At 38.1% G+C, this 23,092-nt stretch overlaps 1 protein-coding gene across 1 annotated transcript in view; it reads right to left on the reverse strand.

Annotated features, from left to right (window-relative positions):
• BRCA2 (BRCA2 DNA repair associated) overlaps window positions 1–23,092 on the reverse strand; it is a 70,663-nt gene that overhangs the window by 29,240 nt on the left and 18,331 nt on the right. The window contains 3 exon segments of the mRNA XM_055141829.1: window positions 3,413–3,508; window positions 5,915–10,747; window positions 12,600–13,718. Of these exon segments, the coding sequence (XP_054997804.1) occupies window positions 3,413–3,508; window positions 5,915–10,747; window positions 12,600–13,718 (6,048 nt within the window).

The raw sequence follows: 23,092 nt of genomic DNA on the forward strand, positions 1-23,092 counted from the left end.
CTGCCACAGAGGCGGAATGGGGGGGGATGGGATAGGGGGGTGGAAGAGATACTGGGTTCATAAGTGGTGGAGAATGGACACTGGTGGAGGGATGGGCTCTCGAATGTTGCATGAGGGAAAAACAAGCACGAAAATGTGTGAATCTGTAACTGTACCCTCACTGTGACTCACTAACTAAAAAATAAATTATTAAAAAAATGTATAGTCAAAGTACTGTGTTCAAATGGTACTCATAATCTTTATGTGATTACCAATTTTATAAGTTTTTTTTTTTTTTTTTCCTTTTTGGGTCACACCCGGCGATGCACAGGGGTTCCTCCTGGCTCTGCACTCAGGAATTACTCCTGGCAGTGCTCGGGGGACCCTATGGGATGCTGGGAACCGAACCCGGGTCGGCCGTGTGCAAGGCAAATGCCCTACCCGCTGTGCTATTGCTCCAGCCCCCTTTTTTTCTTTTTCTTTTTTTTTATAAGAAAGTTTTTAATTACTGAAAATTTTAAAGTTTTAAAAATTTCTATAAATGAATCTTGTTTCCACCTCTATCTTCTTCATATTTCATATTCATATTTCATGATCTTCACCTCTCTCACATCCTGTTCTAGATAGGTAACCATTTTTAACAATTCTTGGTTTATCGTTTTAAGTTTTATTTTTGCAAAAATAAGTATGGCTAAACATTATTCTTTTCTTACTCAAATGTATCATGGTACGTAGACATATATTTTTGCCTCTTCATTTATTATGTAATAATTAATCTTAAGACCAGTTTTTAATGCAGAACATTATCTAACATGATTTGTTTTTGTTTTCTGTTTTGGATAGTGTCAGGAATTGAACACAGCCTCTTATATATTCTTGACATTTGCTCTGCCACTGAAATACACCTTTAGGCCATATTGTTTGTTCTTTCACTACTTAGAAAGGGGTCACACGTTAAATGGATTCCCAAAGACAGTTATCAAGTAATAATTAGACATGGCAAAAATGACCCTAGAAATTACTTATACTTCTCAAAAGAATAGTAATCATGTTTTGTTTTTTTCCTTGTTTTTTGGTTCACACCCGGCAATGCACAGGGGTTACTCCTGGCTCATGCACTCAGGAACTACTCCTGGCGGTGCAGGGGGAGGCCATATGGGATGCTGGGAATCGAACCTGGGTTGGCTGCGTGCAAGGCAAAAGCCGTACCTGCTATGCTATTGTTCCAGCCCCATCATGGTTTTAATTACAAATAGATTTTAGAGTTTTGTGTATATTAAGATTTTAAGAACTACTAAGTCAGGGTAAAGAAAAAAAAGAACAACAGAAATAATGACATTCAAAGCACTGTTTTTTTTTTTCTTCTTGGGTCACACCCAGCGATACTTAGGGGTCACTCTTGGCTCTGCACTCAGGAATTACCCCTGGCCGTGCTCAGGGGACCATATGGGATGCTGGGAACCGAGCCCGGGTCGGCCGCATGCAAGGCAAATGCCCTACCCGCTGTGCTATCACTCCAGCCCCTCAAACCACTGTTTTAAGATGATTTTCAAATCCTTATAAAAAAAGGCAATAGAAATAATAACACTCAAACCACTGTTTTAAGATGATTTTCAAACCCTTATCAATGAGGCATGAGTTAAAAAATTTCAAAGTAATTTTGCTTTTATGGAGTTCACATTATTTCAGAACTAAGACTCCACAGTATAGTTAAATGTGTGCATCCTTCTCTAAACACCTCCTACTCAAAACCAGGTGTCAAACATACAGTGACCAAAAGTACATTTATTTCTTAGTATTTCATGATTAAAAATTTAAGATTTTAGGGCTGGAGTATTAATACAGTGGGTATGGCACTTGCCTTGCACGTGGCTGATCTGGGAGTTCAATCCCACATACATATAGTCTCCAAGTCCAGCTAGGAGTGACCCCTGAGCAGAGCCAGGAGAGACCCTTGAGCATAGAGCCAGGAGTAAACCCTGAGCAATGCCAAGTGTGTCTCCCCTCTAACTCCCCCCAGAAAAAAATCCCCCACAAAAATCCAAGCAACATCCCAAGCAAAATGAAAGCAAAACAAAATAAAAGAACTTAAGAATTTTAGTCTAAATGAGATAGAAGCAACCAAGTGAAATAGTCTGATGTTTGATTGCAAGAATGATATTAGTTGCTCTTTGTTGTTTGAATCAGAAGAATGATACTGGTTGGAAAGTTTCCTGGAGGAGGAGCAAAGGCAAAAGTAGGGCAGTGAAGTTTCATCTATAGTAGTTTGGATGAGGGACTGGAGCGACAGCACAGTGGGTACGGCATTTGTGGAATTTTTAGCACAGCAAGTGGAAAAGCTATACAAATATCAGATGCTTCTTTGCAAAAGGCAAGACAGTTCCACCTGGGGTCTATTCCTCCGAGCCTCTCGAGACCCGGCAAGCTACCAAGAGTATCCTGCCTGCATGGCAGAACCTGGCAAGCTACCTGTGGTGTATTCGATATGCCAAAAACAGTAACAAGTCATCTCACAATGGAGACGTTACTGGTGCCCGCTTGAGCAAATTGATGAACAATAGGATGACAGTGCGACAGTGCAGTGCAGTGCAGTTTGGATGAGAAGGAATGAGAGGAAACAATAACATGCTTGTTGGCAAATATACCAGAAGTTCCCAAACAGACTGCAGATAATTTGTTAGTCTCTGAGGTTTAGGCAGAGAAATAATCTATGGATAGAGTTGTGAGTCACTCCTAAGAACTCCCACAAAAAAGTAAGAAAACTGATATTTGTGAAGGAGTGGCAATGTAGGAGGAGAAACAGGAGAATGTGGTGGTCTCAGAAAAGTGATCATCAATGTCAAATGTGGCTGAAAGATGGAGTCAAATGAGGACACAAATACTTGATTAAATTTGCCAACACAAAGATGACACCTAAGAAAAAATAATCTTGGTGGCGTGTAGGGGTCAGAAGTCTGAGGGAAATCCAGACTCTGGCCTTTTAGTTCTTATACTAAGTTCTTATTAACTCTTAACTCTTACAGTTCTTTTAAAGTTAAAAAAAAAGTTATTGTTTTTATAAGCATTTCATATTTTCCAAAAACAGTGAAACTTTTTCTTTTTGGGTAATGCCTGGCAGTGTTTAGGGCTTACTCCTGGCTCTGTGCTCAGGAATCAAACCCTGGTTGGCCATGTGCAAGGCAAGTGTTTCTCCAGCTGACTACTGACTGGTCCCAAACAACAGCAAAGCATAGTGTAACATTAGGATTATGGTATACAAGCTCACATAACAAGGCATAATATAAGTACAAAACCGAAGTTCAAAAAAAAGTACAAAAAAGTATAAAAAAAATGCAGATAACTTGTCCAATTTTGATTACACCCCCAAAAAAACCTAGTAACTTTAAGAACATTATATATAATGCATATAAAGGGAGAAAAGATAGTATATTACCCTCTGGAGTGCTTTTTAAAGCCTTTAAGGATTTTTCTTGCTTTTCCATTACCCTGTCAAATTCATTTAACAAGTTTCTTTTGATTGGAGGTTCTCCTAAAAAGAAATTTCCACACATGTTTTTTAATGTAAATGACTTTTATTTTTGGAAATCCTATAAATATATACAATTGAGTATGTGTTTTAAATATATATGTGTATATACATAAATTTGGGTTTGGGGGCTATATATGGTGGTGCTCAGGGATTACTCCTGGCAGTACGTGAGGGTGATATGTGTTTCCAGGAATTGAACCAGCAGCGCTGAGCAAGTGCAAGGCAAGTGCTTTAAGCCTAGTAGTATCTCTCTGGCTACATAGCCAGAAATACATCATACATACATACATACATATATATATATATATACACACACACACATATATATTATACACACATACATATTTGTATGGCTATGCATTTTCATATACATACGGCCCATTTTAAAATAATGTCTTAAGTAAACAAAAGACTAATTTAAATAGCAACTATTCTATTTTAAGAGAACATTAAAAATATAATTTGTTGTTATTATTATTATTTTATTTTTGAGTTTGGGTCACACTTGGCATTACTCAGGGCTTACTCCTGGTGGGCCCAGGATAGGCATATGGGGTGCCAGGATAGAACCCAGATCAGCCCTGTGCAAAGCAAGTGCCCTATAATCTTTCCGACGTCATAATTGCTATAATTTTTAACCATTAAAAATATCACTGTATGATACACCTTAGGAATAAAACATTATCACCAGATAACACAAATAAGTTACTTTAAAATAAATTAGTTCATAATTTTGCTATCAATAAAGGACACATACAATTTCTCCAAATAAACTTTTTTGCATTAAATTTGAGAAAGAATTGAATGTATAAATCCTTAAATTATATTAACAGAAAAAAGTTCAACTACTACGTCTACTACTACTACTACTACTACTACTACTACTACTACTCACCAAGTGAGTAAAAGCAATGATTCTCATGTAAAAATTTTACAAAGGCTGACAGTATGATTAATCCACAATTCAATGATAAATTTAAGCCTTACTGAAAGGATATGTGGAAACAGATACACATTCTTCCAAGCATTGCCAGATATAGCCCTGGAGAGACCCAAGCACTGCTGAGGTAGCCTGAGTGGTCCCCAGCACCATAAGGCTTAAGCAACACCACATTCTCAGGCCCTGTCACAGAACTGCTAGTCAGGTTGGCCAAGTATCACCAGGAATGGCTGTGGGCCTCCTGAACACCCCTTGGAAAAAAATTAGCAACCAACTCCTGATCCTCCACTCTATTTTCCCCCAAAAGATTCCTACTCATTGACAGGGAAATAAAAACAAACCACACATCCAATTAACCTAATAGCTGAGTTCAGCTGTCATATATATGTTTAAAAATAAGTTAAACTTTTCTAGGTTAAAAAATAAAGCCAAGGGCTGAAGTGATAGTATATGGGGTAGGGAGCTTGCCTAGCATGTGGCTCTTTGTTTGATCCCCAGCACCCCATATGGTCCCTTGGGCCTGGCAGGAGTGATCCCTGAGAGTAGAACCAAGAGTAAGCCCTGAACACTGTAAAGTATGGTCCATCCCCCGCCCCCCACTCCCCCTGGCAATTAAAAAATAAGTAAAATAAATAAAAATAAGGTATTTACTGCATGTTCCATTTAATATCATGCCTATCATATATTAAGATCAGTGCTACATGACATCTATGCTATTTAATTTCATTTATTTTTGGTAGGCTATACACAAGGGGCACTCCTGGCTCTGTGCTTAGGATTCATGAGAAGCTGGGGATTGAACCTAGGTCTCCTACACACAAAACATGCACTTACCCTCTTGAACTTTATCTCTGGCCCCTTATTTTAGTTTTTGTTTCCTTTTTTGGAGGACAGGGTGTTAAAGATTGGGAGGAGCTCCCAAGCAGCTCTCAGGGGTCCTTAAGCAGTTCTTAGGGGGCTCTAGGGGGTCACCATGATACCCAGCCAGCTGCAAGGCCTGGCAGTAGTAAATGCTGTTCTATTTAATCCCTGTACCTGTTCTTCAAGAACTGTTACTTTTTATAGAAAAGGAAACCAAAGCTCAGAGAAACCCAAGCAATATAACTGGAAACTAACTTTCTAGTTCATAAAAGCCAGAGTTGGAACCTTTGTTTTGTACAAGTATGTGTGTAGAGATATATACATATGTATTAGGCAGCCTATCACAGGATGAAAGTGTCAATATTTCTAAAGAAATGTCAAACTTTTAACAGTAATTTGTCAGCTACATTAATAAAATCTAAAAATATACAAGAACCTCAAAATTTACTTCTTTTAAGGAGATATGTTAGATCACATTCTCCCTAGGCTACATATAAAGCCTGAAAAATACTTACTAATACCCTAATCATTATAGACTAGGACAGAAATCTATCACAGACCTAAGTTTAAGAAACTAGCAAGCCAGAAGAAAAAATTATACTCACCCACTGAGACAGATGCATCTCCTCTTCTTTTTCCAATGCTTGAATTCAATGAAATGGTTTCCTCATGTTTGGCATGACATAGCAGTTCAGAATCTGTCAGCTCACCATCTTCCATGAAAGCGTCAGCTATTGCTACTGCTTCTGTTTCTAAACAGTTTCCTGGATCTCCAGAATAGGTAGAGCGCAACTCTGTAGTTGTTTTCACAGGAAGATTAGAAAAAGTTTCAGTTTTGTCAATTTTTCTTTCTGTGCTTTCAGGTATAGCTTTTTCTCCCAGACAATGGATGTTTTCAACAACTGATGCTTTGATTCCTAAAATCAACTGCTGTTTGTCTTGCTTAAATTCAGAGAGAGATGGCAAAACTGTTGTAAGATGACTATTTTCTGATGAATCACTTTCAATACTGTAATTATCTGAGTGATTAAATTTGTTTCTATAGGCACTTTCCATTGTGGTGTTTACCAAGTCTTCTGAGGTATTCTTAGCAACATAAGAAAAAGGAAGTATTTCTGACGCATCTGGTCTAGATGGAGGTGAATGCTGAAGACCACATTCTGTTCTGATTGAATCAAATTCCTCTAACATACCCTTAACTTTGTTTAAGGCACTTTCAGAAATGGAAACTTTTCTTCCACTTGCTGTACTAAATCCAGAGAAAGCAGGCAGTGATTTTGAAGCGCTATGTATTACAGTACTTTTTTCTTTTGTGTACTTGTCCGAATGTTCTCTATTATTTTTAAATACTTCAGAAAAAGGCTGATCAGCATTATCTTCTACCTTTGAAAACACTTGTCTTGCCTTTTGCAAAGAAGCATCTGATACTTGTACAGCTTTTCCACTTGCTGTGCTAAAAATTCCACAAGCATTTTTAAAAGAGACTGATGAGGAAAAATTTCCCACATTAAGTTTACATATATCAGAAGTTTTCCAATTCAACTGACAAGGCGACTTTTTAGAAACTTTCTCTAATTCAGACTTATTCTGATTTTGTTGTAAAGACTGTTCACTTTGATCGTCTGTAAAAACCTTATGTGAATGCATATTACACTCTTCATCCAAAGACTTGGAAAAAAGAGGATCTTTTAAGTCATCCAATACTTCATGACAACCTGCAACAATTTTTGTTTGGCAAGTGCCTGACGTACTCGCTGAGTTCTGTTTAATTACCTTACTGTAGCTGTCTACCAACCTCTCTCTGATTTCTTCTGTATCATGTGAAACAAAGTCTTTTTCACCATCTGCTGAAGGTGACTCTGTCTCAAAATAATCAGAAAAGGCCAACTTATTGGCTGCATCTTTATTATTGCATGGGGAACAGTTACTCAGTTTTTTAGCATAAATATCTCCATTTACAGTTTGTGGATATATGTTTGCTTCCCTTAAAGTGGATACTACTTCAGGAAAACTGCTGTCTTTCTCATCTTTGGCATCCTTCATAACTGGCTCAATGCCAGAATGATCAACTTTATTTTTTGAGAGCAATTCTGATTTACTATATACTTCATTAGAGTGAGAAGACTCAGAATATGAACTGCTATTAGACATGCTTCTTTTACTTAAGTAGGCTGAATCTTTTCTTCCCGAGAGATGACTTTTGCCAGTTAAGATACAGCTTGAACTGTTTTCACTCAAAGGACTTCCTACATAACCCTCAGGGTATTCATTTAAACATGCAAGACTGGCAGCATTTATTGCTTCTGGTTGATCATCCAGTTTTCCTTCTCTAAGGCATTTTTTTGCTTCAAATAATGAAGCCTGACTTACAGAAATTTTTCTACCATGTCCTGTGTAAAATGCTAAAGTTGAATTTCCAGTGACTGAGCAAGTGGATTGGTTTGTAGAACAGGTTATAGGAACTTCTGCTTGTTGCTTCTCTGTATCTTCATGTGCTTTAACTTTCAGAGAAATACTATTTGATATTTTGAGATTTTCCCTTTGCGTGTGTAAATGATCACTTAAGAGCCCAGGTAGCAAGGCACTCTGGGCAGTCTCATTAGGAATAAGCCTTTTCTCCTCGGGAGATTTCTCTCTTTCTTCACACTTTGGGACAATTATCTCAATTGTTTCACAAGTGACTTCAGGCTCTTCTCTATCCTTTAGTGTCTTTAATCCTTCATGGTTGGTATTAATAATTTCACTAATACATTGCTTTTCCTCATCAAAAAGATTTTTTACTTTGTCTAGAGACTCTTTGGCAACTTTTACTTTTTTCCCACTAGCTGTATGGAAACCCAATATGAAAGGCTCTTTGCTCTTTTCAGTTTCACATTCTGCTTGTTCATGTAGAGTCAGCTGATTTTTATTACCAACTGGCTCTTTTTCTTTCAATATTTTGTCCTCAATTTTAGCTGTTTCCTCATGACTTGAAATGCTTTTTTTCATATGTTTGGTTGAAAATAATTCAGAATTCAAGGAGCTTTGTAAGTTATCCAATTCCTCTTCTGTACATTTTTCATCAAAGAGATTTACAACTTTACTTAATGACTCTTTGGAGACTGTGATATTTTTTCCACTTGCAGTCTGGAAATATACATCACAACTGTAAAAATCTTTGGTATTTGGTACCATTTTCTTTACAGTTAACTGTTCTTTACTTGAAGTATTAATATAAAACAGCTCTTCAGTTTTCACAACTTCTAAACAAGTTAAATCTGATAAGCCTTCTTTAATTTGAATACTTCCCTCCTTCATACATGGGCCTGATAACTTCAGGCATTTGTTACGCTGATTATTACATGGAAAGTCATTTTTATTGCTATCTGTGTCATTTTTACTTGTGTCACTGCAATGAGATTTTCCTATATTACAGATATTTATGCTGGCACCTATATATCTATCTTCATTTTCTTTTTCTCTTTTGTAATCCTTAGTATTTTCAACAAAAATGTCAGTAGTCATTTCAACGTTATTTTGTAATATTAGCTGGCATTTGTTTTCTGTATTTATGTTATCACTTGTATAATTTTCTGTCCTAATAGACCCATATTTACTTGAAAACAAACTTTCTGAATCTAGTTCTGCAGATGTTTCCTCACTAATCTTCTCAATGTCACTGAACAGCTTCATAGCTTTTTGCAATGCCTTATTAGAAACAGTCAACTTTGAGCCAAGTGCTGAATAAAAGCCTTTAAATTCCACTTCTTTATCTGTTAAACAGCCAGAAGCATTTTTGGTGCAGCTGGTTTTCAACAGGTGAGCAAAATTTTGCTTATCTCCAAATGTGTCTTTATATTTTTTGCTATTTACCTGACTGGTAGATGGGGAATTAAGTGCATCATGATGACTATCTTTGCATTCCTCACAAGTGGTACTTGAAAGAATCATGTGGTTTTCAGATGCTTCTAATGGATAATTTTGTTCTATATGATCCGGATCTCTAAACTGTGTAAATTCAAATTGACTTCCTGATTCTTCTAATATAGTTGAAAGTTCATTAACTTCTGCCTTTTGGCTAGGTGTTAAATTATTATTTGAACTAAGACATAGCTTTAAAGATAAAACTGGGGGGATTTTGTGACTATTTTTACTACTGGAAGCAAATGCACTATTCTGCACATACCTTGACACATTATTATTTGACTGTGAATCAAGTACAAGAGGTTTGCTTTGTTTCTTTTCAACATCTGAAGATAAAGTATTTGTTATTTCAGCACAAGCAAAACTAGTAGGATATTGTTCTTCAATATCTCTGAAGAGCATTTTACTCTTCTGAACATTGTGTTCAGAGAGTTTTATTTCTTTATTAGATGCAGTTCTGAAGCCCTTTCCAAAATTTTGATCTAAAACTGGAGCTGAAGATACTGTTTGCTTGTCTACGTATTCATTGTTTCTATTTGATTTCACCTCTATATTCAAGATGTCTGACTCTGAATCTTGACCTAGAGTTCTACTTACTTGCTGCTTTATACTATTTATGTTTTCTGTAAAATCATGGATGACAGATGAGCTAAAATCTTCTGCAATTAATACTTTGGCAGTTTGTTTGTCATCTAGGTCTCCATAGGCTATCAAAGTAGAGTTCTTGAGAATGGATTCTTCTACACAACTAAGATCTGCCTCATACGGCTCTTCAATATTTTCTAAAGCAGGTATTTTCCTTTCATTGGTCATCTGAAACACAAAATTATTTCCATATTCTGGGAAAAGTTCTTCAGAGTTTGAATTGATAGTTATATTTGAAATTAAAGTGGTTTCTTCTTGATCTTTTTGGATTACTGTGGAATCTGGATTTTCGTTGACTTGTATCTCAATAGATGATGCAGTTATGTCATTTTTAGAGATCAAGAGTTCAGTTTTTTGAGAATTTTCACTGAAAACACATAATCGACTCATTTCCATAGGAATATTATTGGTTAATTCAAAATCAGCTTCACAATTCTTGGATTTCAGTTTCTCTGGCATTTTATTTGACTTTTTCACTATAGAAACCATGGCTGGTTTTGATGGAATAGCCCTGGGATTAGGAGTTAAAATGCTGGTATTACCATGGTCATATAAAAATCTTTCCTGAGATGGAAAGAGCATACTGCTACAATCCACTTCTGAATTTGGTGCTCCAGGGTGATAGGTGATAGGGAAATCTTCCTTTATATCTGAAACACTATGACTTTTTGGATTATCCATACAATGTTGTTCCTGCAAGCTTGAAAAATAAGCAGCTTCTGTGATTATACATGACTGCAGTTTTTTATCATCTAGAACTTGAGGTAGTCTTTTAGTTTTAGAAGAACTACTTTCATTACTGGAACATTTTCTCAGATTCACCTCATAAGAGCTGTTTAAAGAAAATGCTGGTTCCTCAGTAATTTTTTTGGAGGAGAAAGGCATTAAACCTAAAGAAGAAAACACAAAACGACAGGATAAAATTAAAGCACCGTTTACATTCACTAAAAGTGCTCCACTAAATTAAAAAGATTGTGTCTATAGTGAGAATTCTATGAAAATCAATGTGTCAGATTTAAAAATAAAGATCTCTACAAAATTTGAAGATACTACCTTTTTCAATAAGAAAGAGAACTTAATATCTTCTGTAGTCGGTACCAATCAATCAAAAATTAGCATATAGTTCAGTAAAGCAGCTAGCTGCCATCAGTAAAATTCAAAGCATACCTAATTTTGTTTCTTTTTGGTCCATACCAGCAGTGTTCAGGGTTTATGCCTGGCTCTGTGCTCTGGGACGACTCCTGGCAGGACTAGAAGGGACTGTATGGGGTGCTGGGGATCAAACCCAGATCAGTTACTTGCAAGCACCCCACCTGCTGTACTATCACTCTGCCTCCTCAAAGCATACTTTCATAGAAAATAAATAGTAAAAATTTTGTAAAACTTTCATTACTAATATCAACACAAGATAGAAAAACAAGACAAACGAAAATTAAAAAGCACCTTTTTACAGGTAATTCAGTCTTTAGTACTGAAAGAAAATAACTCCCAGAAATGGTAAAAGGACCTGAAAGACTGCGTAATCTAAATTATAAAGGCAAGTGATTTTTTTTTTTTTAATTTTGGGTTTTTGGGCTGCGCCTGCGAGTCCTATTCCTGGCTCTAATGCTCTGAACTAATTTTACCAGTTGTCTGAATTTCCTATTAACAAGTCAAAATAATGTCATTTTATTTACTCAGTGAACTATTGGCAGTTTCATTAGTTTTAGTTTTGATATGTATAACATTAAGCATTTTTTTCTCTAGAAATTTAACCCAAATTTCACCTGTTTCTAGTTTCTCTGTATACTACCCCTACCTATTTATCGCCTAGATAATATCAGCCCCAAAATTTCATAGGGAGAAAAATACTAGCTTTTTAACATATAGTTAAATAAATGGTAAATGGGCTTTTTACTTAAAAAAAAAAAAAGAAGTTTCATTGTGCACAAACACTTGATACTCTAATTTTAAGTAATCCCTAAATATTTAAGAAAATTGTAAAATATATTCCCACATTTTAAGAAATTACTTACATTCATTTTAGCTAGGAAGTAGCTTTTTCTTATTTTGTATTGGCTTTAAAGAAAATACATAGTAAAGACAAGCTTACAAAACTATACAATCTGCACATAATAAAAACTTGAAATTAAGACAGGAGTAGTCAAGCTCTAGGTGCTTGTTAATCACATTTTGTCTCAAGAGTGATCTATTTCTACCCATAACATATATATTTATTATGCAAATTTATCCACGTTTGAATGAAATTATTTTAATACTTGTAAACCAAAGGTCTAAAAAATTATGTAGACTTTGCCTAATTTTTGATATAAGACATATAAATGAAAAACACAAAAAAACACACAAAAAAAGATGTTTAAAAAGAATAATGAAAGAAGAATTAGGAAAGTGGTTCAGTGGTAGAGGATATGCCTTGCATGTGTGAGTTCAATTATGGTACACACACAAAAAGATTAAAGACAGTAACATTAAAGAGAACATGTCATGATTCATAAAACTATATGGAATAGGATCCTGTAGCGATAGTATAGTGGATAAAGAGCTTGCCTGGCACATGGCTGACCAGGATAAATCCCAGCATCCCACCTGGTCTCTGAGCTCACTACGAGTGATTCCTGTGTACAGAACCAGGAGTAAGTCCTGAGCACTGCTAGGTATGGCCAAACAAAACAAAATAAAACAAAACAATATATACTATTTTCACTATGTCTCACTCTGTATCTCTCTCTCACGAAGAGGTACCTGAATCAGTGTTTGTAACTGTAAGTGGAACTTCAAAAGTGTTTGCTTCAAACTGGGTTGAATAGTTAGATAGCTGGGATGCTCGGTCTTTTAGAAGTTTTTCTCCTTGACAAGTTGTTTCATCATTTATAGCATAAATAAACTTTTTCTTTTTCTTTTTCAAAGTGGATATTAAGCCTTCACTCTTCAAAACTGCAGAAGTATGCTCAATACTGGCTGGCTGGCTTCCATTATCAACTAAATTTGGACATAAAGAATCTTCTTTCTGTAAGCAAATAGCATTTACTTCTAGTTCTTTTTCAGAATCTTTGGTTTCTTCTTTAAAGTTTGGATCAGTTATATTATTTGAAAAAACTTCACTCAAAGGCTCTTCAGTAGATTCTCTTATCCTGAATACAGACTTCTTGATGCCCTCATGTGGAGACTCTACAAGAGAGGTATTGGCTACTGTTGGCTTTGTCACAGGAGTGGAGTCTTCATGAGATATAAGACAATGTCCTACATCTCCCTTATTCACCACTGTTTCTTCATCTACTACATTTTCTGTTTTTGATGTATCTAAAATTTCTGGCAATAAATTTTCTAAGATAATAAAACTTGTACAGTCTTTCTCTGTATCTATACAGTCTTTTGCTGAATTACTTTGCCCACAAGAGGAAGTATACAATGTGGGCATTTTTTTCATCTGGATTCCATTTTCCCCTGAGGGGGTTAGCTGAACTCTTTGAGAGCCTGAAGATAATACAGTTTCTTTGGATATTTCATCACTTCCATTCCCAAAGAGTTTCTGAGTTGTTACACTTGTATTTGATGGAATATTGTAATTTGGTTCCACTTCTGATACAAATAAATGCTTATTTTTTTCTAATTGTTGTTTAGGTTCTTCATATTCATTCATGTTACTTTCGCTGAAAATATTTTTCCTACTCTTGCCAATTTTTATTTTTCTTAGATTTCTTGTTTTGTACTTTGAGACATATAATGAAAAGCTATCTTCTTCAGAAACATCTGAAACTGTTTCATGTATTTCATCTTTTAGAACATTTGGCACTGATTTTCCAAATTGGTCTTTGTGGTTATTTACTTTCCATGATGAATTATCCTGTATTTCCCCCAATTCTGTTAAAATTAAAAACAGAAGCATATTAATAATGTTTTATAATACAACCAATTTATACTATTCTCACAATATACCACCATTTTACACAGGAATGGAAAATTTCAAATAATAGCACTTAGAGGATTATTCTACTTAAAAAGTTTTACATTACTTTTTCATTTTGGGGTTATCACACTTCTCTTAGGGGGTCCATCTTTATGGACTCCAATGTATGCAAAATCCTTTACTTACACTCCAATCCCAATAGCCTTACTTTATCAGCTCTACACAATTAAGATTCACTAAACCACATATACAAAATTCAATGTTCTAAGAAGTTTTACACAAAATGTTCCAAATCATTTTTGTGGTTTTATCTATACCTGATAGTAAAATTTGATATAAAGACAGTAAAATTTTATGCATATACCCACATAGTAAAGTAAGCAGAGACATAGCATTATATGTGTGTGTGTGTGTGTGTGTGTATAGACACAAATACAAGTGAAAATGCAGCATTCTAATTGATAAAGCCGGAGCTAAGGTGTGGAGGCTGAGGTCACTTCAAATTTCCCATAGAGCAGGTAGAATGTAGAATGGGATGGATGGAGGCGGGATTTGGCAGCAGATAAATGGAAGCCCCCAGCAACATCTCCACTCTTAAGCCCTCTCCCTCTCCCTCTCTCTGGACTCGCTCCTCTCTCCCCAGATCAGGTAGGGCGATGCACCCAGAGCCACTCAGGGCTAGATGGGCAGGTATAGGCAGGGCTCAGATGTACGGGATAGCTCAGATCCAGGTAAGGCTCAGACGCTCAGGTAATGACAAGGAACTGAGCACAGGAGTCTCACCCAGGCACACATGGCCATGAGTAGGAAAACCAAGACTAGATAACAGAAACTGTTGGGCTACAGCTGGGAGGCCCAGTGACAGTATGGAATATAGGGATCTTGCCTGTGTGGATGGCTGTGGCCCGAGACAGAGTAAAGTGTACATGGGAGAGAGAAATGTAGGGATAGACCTGGCCATCATTTACAGGAGGTGAGTAGACAGCGTGGGACAGGACAGAAAGTTGTTCCACAGGACCAGGCACCGTCAAGGACAAGACCCAGTCATTGGTCATGGGTAAAGGAGAGGCCTGGACATTCGGAGAGGGACCTGGAACCATCTATCTTTTCTGTACAATAAACTAACTTTCAATCTTCCAACTTTTATATGCAAATCTTTCATACAATTTCAAGAACCACCAGCACAGGAAAATCCGCTTTCACGATAACATAATGACTTAATGTAATTTCTCAATTAAAAATAGTTAGAGGGGCTGGAGGGACAGCATAGTAGGTAGGGTGTTTGCCTTGCATGCGGCCAACCCTAATTTGATTCCTAGCATCCAATATGGTCTCCTGAGCATCATCATAAGTAATTCCTGAGTGCAGAGCCAGGAGTAACCCCTATGCATAACCAGGTGTGACCCAAAAAGAAAAAAAAAAGTTAGACCTATAGGAAAGAAGTCTCCTAAAATGAGTCTTGGTCTTGATACATTACATGGGAAGAGAAAAGATTTCCAGTCTCAGAGGCCCTGATGGTTACACGTATAGGGCAGGTTCTACTTTAGGGCAGGATTGGGGTTTGGGATGGAAACATCTGAAATATGGTGGTGGAAGGTGTAATGGTGGTGGGACTGGTGTTTGAATATTAAATGTAATCAAATATTGTGAACTACTTTATAAAATAAAAAAATAAAAAAAAAATGAAGTCTAGGGACCAGACAGATAATACAGTGGATAGGGCACTTGCTTTGCATATAACCAATCTGCATCCAATCCCCAAATGGTCCCCAAAACCCACCAAATGTGATACCTGAATGCTGAGTCAGCAGTAATCCTTGAGTACTACTGGTGTGACCCCCAAATAAAAAAAAAAAAGCCCCAAAGGATGAAGCCAAGGGGAATGGTGAGGTAGTACAGAGGCTAATGCTCTTGCTTTTATATGTTCAAACACTCTGTACTACATACAGTCCTCAGAACACTGCTAGGAGTCACTCCTGAACACAAAGTTAGAGCCTTAAGCACTGCTGTATATTGCCCCAACTCCCTCCTCCAAGAATGAACCTAGGGTTAGAAAGAGTACAGGGTTTAAAGTGTTTGTCTTGCATATGACTTGCCTGGGTTGAAACCCTGGTAGTATACCTTTCCCCCAAGTACTACCAGAGGTCACTGCTGAGCTTAGAGGCAGGAAAAGGCCCTGAACACCACTGGATATGACTCTCCCCAAAAACCAACTGAAAAAAAAGACAACAAACAAAAAACCAGTCCAAAATTTTCCCAAGATTCTGGTGATACAAAAAAAAAAAAAAACAAAACCAAACCTGGCTTCCTTTTTTTTTTTTCTTACAGTTTTGCTTTGTAAATGAAAAATACTTTCTGGAAACAAATTTGCATATAAAGAGTACAACAATCCACATGAGGAATACAGTATTTAGGGGACGGAGCAAAAGTATAAATGGGTAGGGTGTTTGCTGTTCATGCAATCTGGATTCAGTCCCCAGCATCTGGTATGGTCCCCTGAGTTCCGTGAAGAGTAATTCCTGAGTGCAGAGCCAGGAATAACTCCTGAGCATGCTGGGTGTGGTCTGGAAGCATGTATATATATGCATGCATATATGTATACACACATATGTATGTATATATACATGCACACATGTATGTATACATACACATATATAATACTTATATATAGTATATATAAGATATTTAGCTCACAGGTTTTCACCTGCTTTATAATCACTGGAAAAATAAAAGAAGAGTCTTTCCCATTCCTTTCATTGTTGTTTCTGGGCCACACCCGGTGATGTTTAGGGGCTATTCCTACCTGTGCACTCAGGAATTACTCCTGGCAGGTTCCGGGGACCAGCTGGGATGCTGGAGATCAAAACAGGCCACAAGAAAGGCAAGCACCCTACCTGTTACTATCTCTCTGGCTCTCCCATTCCTTTTCCTTACAATGTAGACCTAACGCATACAAGCCTCGTTTGATTTAAAATTATATACAAAGTAGCTTTCAAGCCCTCCCCCAAACAATGAAGTATAAACATATATTTTAACATTTTTTGCTTTTAGGACTTAACACATTAATGCTGGTGCTCAAGTTTGTTAACTAAACCACACTCAAGTGTGAGGAATTGGTGGCAATGTTAACAGAAATCTATGCTATAGCCAATGTTCTTGTTATTCACTGTTTTGAAGAAATGAGTTGATAATTCTCATAGGAAAAGTCCTGGATGCAATTAGTAGCAAAGATTAATGAAGTGTAAACAACTGTTTTAACTCTTCTGAAAACAAAAGTTCTGAGAGAGAGTTAAAAGGCAATGTGCCTGCCACAGAAGTGGGCGGGAGGGGGTAAGGAGGGGTGGAGGTGGTAGGAGGGATACTGAGAATTGGTGGTGAATAATGGGCAAGGTGGAGCGATTGGTACTTGGTCATTGTATGACTGGAACGTAATCACAGAAGTTTGTAATTCTGAAACTGTATCCCACGATGATTCATTAAAAAATATTTAAAAAAGTAAAAGAAAATTTATGGGGGAAAACCCCCCCCCACAAAATTCTGGCACCATTTATCTTTAACTTTCCAAACCTTTAGAGAAAAAGTTGGTGTACTCTCAAACTCTAAAAACAAACAAACTATGGGGTCTGGAGTAATACGGTAGCAGACTTGGTGTTTGCTTTGCATGTGGCTGACCTGGGTTTGATACTCAGTACCCCATATGGGTCCCTGGAGTTCACCAGGAGTGAATCTTAAGTGCAGAGTCAGGACATAATAAAATGCGTAATAAAAATAGTAAAATAATTTAAAATTATCAGCAAATAATATATTTTATGAGGTTGACATTACTGATATCAAAACCAGAGAAGGACATGACAAAGAAAGCTATAGACCAAATCATTATCTCTGACGAACACGTTATCTCTGATGAACACTGTCAAGTAAATATTAACAAAATTTAACAGTGCACTATAAAGATACTGTTGGGAAAGACGAGTAAGGAGAGGCTGCTAAAATCTCAGGGCCGGGGGTTGGAGCAATAGCACAGCAGGTAGGGTGTTTGCCTTGCATGCAGCCGACCCGGGTTCGATTCCCAGCATCCCATATGGTCCCCTGAGCACCGCCAGGGGTAATTCCTGAGTGCAGAGCCAGGAGTAACCCCTGTGCATCGCCGGGTGTGACCCAAAAAGAAAAGAAAAATCTCAGGGCTGAGTGTAACTGAGATGTTACTGGTGCCCACTTGAGTAAATCAAAGAACAACGGGATGACAGTGATACAGTGATACTATAAAGATATGAGTATATATCATGACCATGAAGTTTATTCTAGGTACACAGGATTTTCAACATATGTGAATCACTATATTACATTATTTCAATGAGAGACAAAATGCATAAAGCACCCACAAATATTAGAGAGAACTTGACAAGATTCAGTACCGATTTGTGATTAAAAACTCTCAACAAAATGGGGATTAGAAGAAATCACATCTAGGCATAAAGGCTATATAGTATGAACCCACAGCTGATATCATACTCAGTGGTGAAACAAAAAGATGTTCTTTACAATCAGAAACAATGCAATCTATTATTTCTCTTTGATCTGCAGTAGGTCTTGATCAGATTAGGCTAACAGTTTTCAAGTGCCAGTCTGCAGACATCACTGTCACTCCATTGCTCATCGATTTGCTCGAGCGGGTATCAGCAACGTCTCCATTGTGAGACTTGTTACTGTTTTTGGCATATCGAATACGCCATGGGTAGCTTGCAAGGCTTTGCTGTGCGGGCGAGATAACTCTAGGTAGCTTGTTGGGCTCTCTGAGAGGGACAGAAGAACCAAACCCAGGTCGACTACATGCAAGGCAAACGTCCTACCCTCTGTGTAAGGGCATTTGCCTTACATGTGGCCGACCCGGGTTTGATTCCCAGCATCCCATATGGTCCCTCAAGTACCGCCAGGAGTAGTCTGCAGATATAAAAGGTTTAAAATCACTGAGTTAGATAAAAACAAGTATGAGGAATCCAGATACAGAAGGAAATGTAATGATGAAACATTTCCACCACTGCCGTCATATAAGCTCATTTTGGCCCAGTTTCAGAGGCTCATAATTGAATCTTGAAAGAGATCAAATGCAGGAAAAATTTCTCAGATATACCAGTCCCTGGCTGTGACCTCCAGGGTGACCTCGGGAGGGGAGAACCTAGTTTCTGCTCTGTTGAAGCCCTAGCAGCTGCACTCACACAGCAACAGCTGTTGCCAGACCCCAGTGCCTCAAGACCGAGCTCCACAGAGATGCTAAACTACTGAAAACTTCAGGTACACTGGGAATTTTATGGGCCAAAAAATTGGTCTTCTTGGAGTGGTGGTGGGTGACCCTGATGTAGGCAGGTAGATAGGAAAAGGCCCTTGGCAATGAAAATTGAGATTTAGCAGAGTCTCTGGGAAGGAGACTCTTAAGATGTGCAGATTCAAGAAAACAAAAGACCCGGAAGAAACCATCAGCAGACCCTGAGGATAATGGACCCCTCCCCAGGGGGTTCCCCAAAGAAGGCCATCACCACTCCCAACCTCCCTGGTAACCTCCTTAGCAACGGACTTTTACCTGGGAAGAAGCCCCCACGTGGGGGCAGGTTGGAGAAACCCTATAAAGGCCACCTTGAACAAAGGAAGTGCGCGCATATGCTGCCTGAGCCCATGTGCTGCTTGTGCCATGTGGCCGAGCACATGTGTCACCCGCATCTCCCCCCTTGAGATGTGTACTTTCATGCTTTCGTGTCCAGTGCTAACTAGGATGTGTGTAGAGCTTCCTCCACCCTTGGAGAAGCCCGCGTTCTCCCTTGAGCGCGTTACTCCTACTGGTTTTTCTTTTCCACTTATCCCTTCCTCCCTCCCTCAGAAACCTCTGAATAAAATCTATTTACTTCACTGCTTGTCTACTCCTGAAATTCTTTTCCGCGAGCGAGACAAGAACCCAGTAACCCTGGGTCCCGGGTGTTTGAGGCGGTTGGAGAGAAAGTGACCGTCTTTCTCCTCCCCGCTTCACGAAAGTCACCCGTGGGGCCCACCGACGTCAACCCCACCCCCACCACCCTATACTTCTGGAAGTCTCGGCAGTCACACCCATATTCCACCACCTCTGTCATGTAATTCCAGTAAAACATCCTGGAGTTTCTTGGTATGACATCTTCAAACTCTAAATATTAACATCCTAGTATGAGCACAAGAGACTGGATAGGAATGTAATGGAGAAGTCAACTAAGCTCTATTAACAAAAACATTAACACAGAAAGCACAACTAGCAACAGCAGCTTAGTAAACATAAACCCTCAGACAAAGGACTTAAACGTCCCCATTTAAGAAAAGAAAATTGTGAGATAAAACAATTTTCACAAATATTTTACTGAAGTATTTTTTTGTATTTCCATTAGCTATTTATTAGCAAGCAATATAAAATAAATTATATTGGGGGTACTTTACTATGGGGGTACGTTTGAGTAGGAGGGTTGGGAAAACGGGACATTGGTGGAGGGAAGCTCACAGTGGGAGTGAGACTGGGGTTGGAATACTTAATGTCTGTAACAAATCACCATGAACAATTTTGTAAACCATGGTGTTTAAATAAAGTGGGAAAAAAAGAAACAAAATTATGTTTTTTTTCAAATACGAGAATATGAGAATATAAATAGGAAACTGTAAAGACTTCAATTAAAGTTACTAGAAACAATGATTATAGCAAAGCAGCTAGTCACACTTTAAAAACCTAAGGCATGCCGAGGGGTGCGTGCACCGCCCGCGTTCGGTGCTCTAGAACTGCTGTGTATGGGCTGGATCGGGACAGCCGTTGGCCAAGGACAGGCGAAGGAAGAACGAGGACCAAGCTGGTTGCTGATTAGTTACTGTTTATTCAATCTTCCATCTTTCTCATCTCCCGCACTCCCAGCTCAGGCCTCTCTCTGGATCAACTGCTGCTGCTCTCCATCTCAATCCTCTCTTTTTCCTCTCTCCCCTTTGCCCCTAGGTTACACACAGCCAGGTAGCAAAATCAACATAATAAAGCCCTTCCTGAGGGCTGTCAGGTTCAAAGGGAACACAACCTAGGGGCATTCCAAAGCCCTTCCTGACTGCCAGTAGGCAAAATACCTCTTCTGGGTTTTTTCTCCTCTCCCCATTCCAAACACTCATTAACATCTTAATACTAGTTATTTTTGCATGCACAAAGCAAGAGATACATTGAGGTTTGCAAGGCAGCTCTCCTGACATCTTGCCACAGGCTCAGACCACAGCACTCAGGCCAGATTAAGCACTCCTAACCCTAACAGGGTCCAAATCTAGTTATCACTGTTTGGATCATGACAACATTTGTCCATGATCAAGCTCTTAACTTACAGTTAAGCATTAGGCACTTTGTCCAGGCCCATCTTGATGCCAGGGTAGCACACAACACACTGCTTGCCCTGGGCCCATCTAGTCCCTTGTGGGGACCCTGCTTTTGGGGGTGCTAGGAAGTAAGGGCAGCAGAGGCTTAGGTCAAGAGAACAGATGCCCAGGAGGAAAATATCATGTAGACTCAAATGACTCCCAGGTTACAAAAGCATAACATTTGCTAAGTCTTCCTGTGTCCCTACAAAAAGGACACTGCTCTGAATAAACTATGCAAAGGACTCAAGGAGAAGAGAAAAACATTATTTACAAGTCAAGAGAACACTAAGAAAGAAGCTACAAATAAACAAAAAGGAACAGGAGCACTGTAATGGGAGTAACCCAATAAACCTAAACTACCTGAGGCTATGTTATCCTACATACACACAATATTCAAAAATCTGTTGCATTCCTCTATGAATAAGGAAATTAAGAAAGAATTCAATTAACAAATATATCCCAAAGAATTAACTACCTAGAAAAAACTGAATAAAGCAGGTGTATAGAACAAGACATTAACAGATGGAAAGAGGTTCCAAGTACATGAACAAGGAAAATTAGTACAGTCAAAATGTCTAGTATACCAAAAGCAGTATATAGATTTAATGCAATCTCAAATTGACTATTTTTGAAAGAGAAATTTAAAAAAATACTAAGATCTACATGAAATTATTTAAGTTTGAATAGTTATGATAATTCTGAGGGAGAAAAAGTATAAAGTGTGGACATCATGTTGACCTGACTTCAAACCACACTACAAACCAATGATTACAACTGTGTGATATGCAAGGATCTAATAGAATATAACAGAAAGCCATATTTTTTTTTTTTTGCTTTTTTTTTTTTTGGGTCACACCCGGCGATGCACAGGGGTTACTCCTGGCTCTGCACTCAGGAATTACCCCTGGCTGTTCAGGGGACCATATGGGATGCTGGGATTCGAACCCGGGTCGGCCGCGTGCAAGGCAAACGCCCCACCCACTGTGCTATCTCTCCAGCCCCAAGAAAGCCATATTAAGTAAAATAAATCCATGCACTTATCAGTATTTAATTATGGCAAAGAAGCTAAGATCATATAATGGAGAAAGGAAGTCTGCAACAAATGGTATCAGGGGCTGGAGGGATACTATGGCAAATAGGCAAATTGCCTTGCATGCCTTCCCTGCACCACTGGAGTGACTCATAAGTGCAGAGTCAGAAGTAAGCCCCTGAGCATTAGCAGGTATGACCCTAAACCAAATCAAACAGAAAAATGGTTCTGGGAAAAAAAGGAAGCCACACGCTAAAAAAGTAAAACAAACAAAAACTAGATGGCTCTATAATAAACTACAAAATAAACCCAAAATGGATTAAAGACCTTGAAGAAGAATCACAAGCCATACAGTACATATAGAAGATAACATAATGAGATACGATTTGGGGAACCCAACCCCCACAGAAAGTAAAGATAAATAATTGGAACTATAACAGACTGAAAACTTTTGTACAGCAAGGCAGAATTTAAACAGAAGGAAAAGATCATCTACTAAACGAGGGAGGTATCTGCACACCATAAATGAAGATGTTAATATTCAAGAACTCAGGGAATTTCAACCATCAAACAAAACAAAACAAAACAGGGGGACTGCTGAAAGAGAAATTAAAAAAATACTAAGATCTATATGAAATTATTAAAGTTTGAATAGTTATGATAATTCTGAGGCAGAAAAAGTAAAAAATGTAGGCATCATGTGGACCTGACTTCAAACTACACTACAAACCAATGATAGCACAGCAGGTAGGGCATTTGCCTTGCACATGGCCAACCCGGGTTTGATTCCCAGCATCCCATATGGTCCCTCAAACACCACCAGGAGTAGTTCCTGAGTGCATGAGCCAGGAGTAACCCCTGTGCATTGCCAGGTGTGACCTAAAAAGCCAAAAAAAAAAAAAA

The sequence above is a fragment of the Sorex araneus genome, chromosome 1 (genome assembly GCF_027595985.1).
Source record: "Sorex araneus isolate mSorAra2 chromosome 1, mSorAra2.pri, whole genome shotgun sequence".
Taxonomy (NCBI): Eukaryota; Metazoa; Chordata; class Mammalia; order Eulipotyphla; family Soricidae; genus Sorex; species Sorex araneus.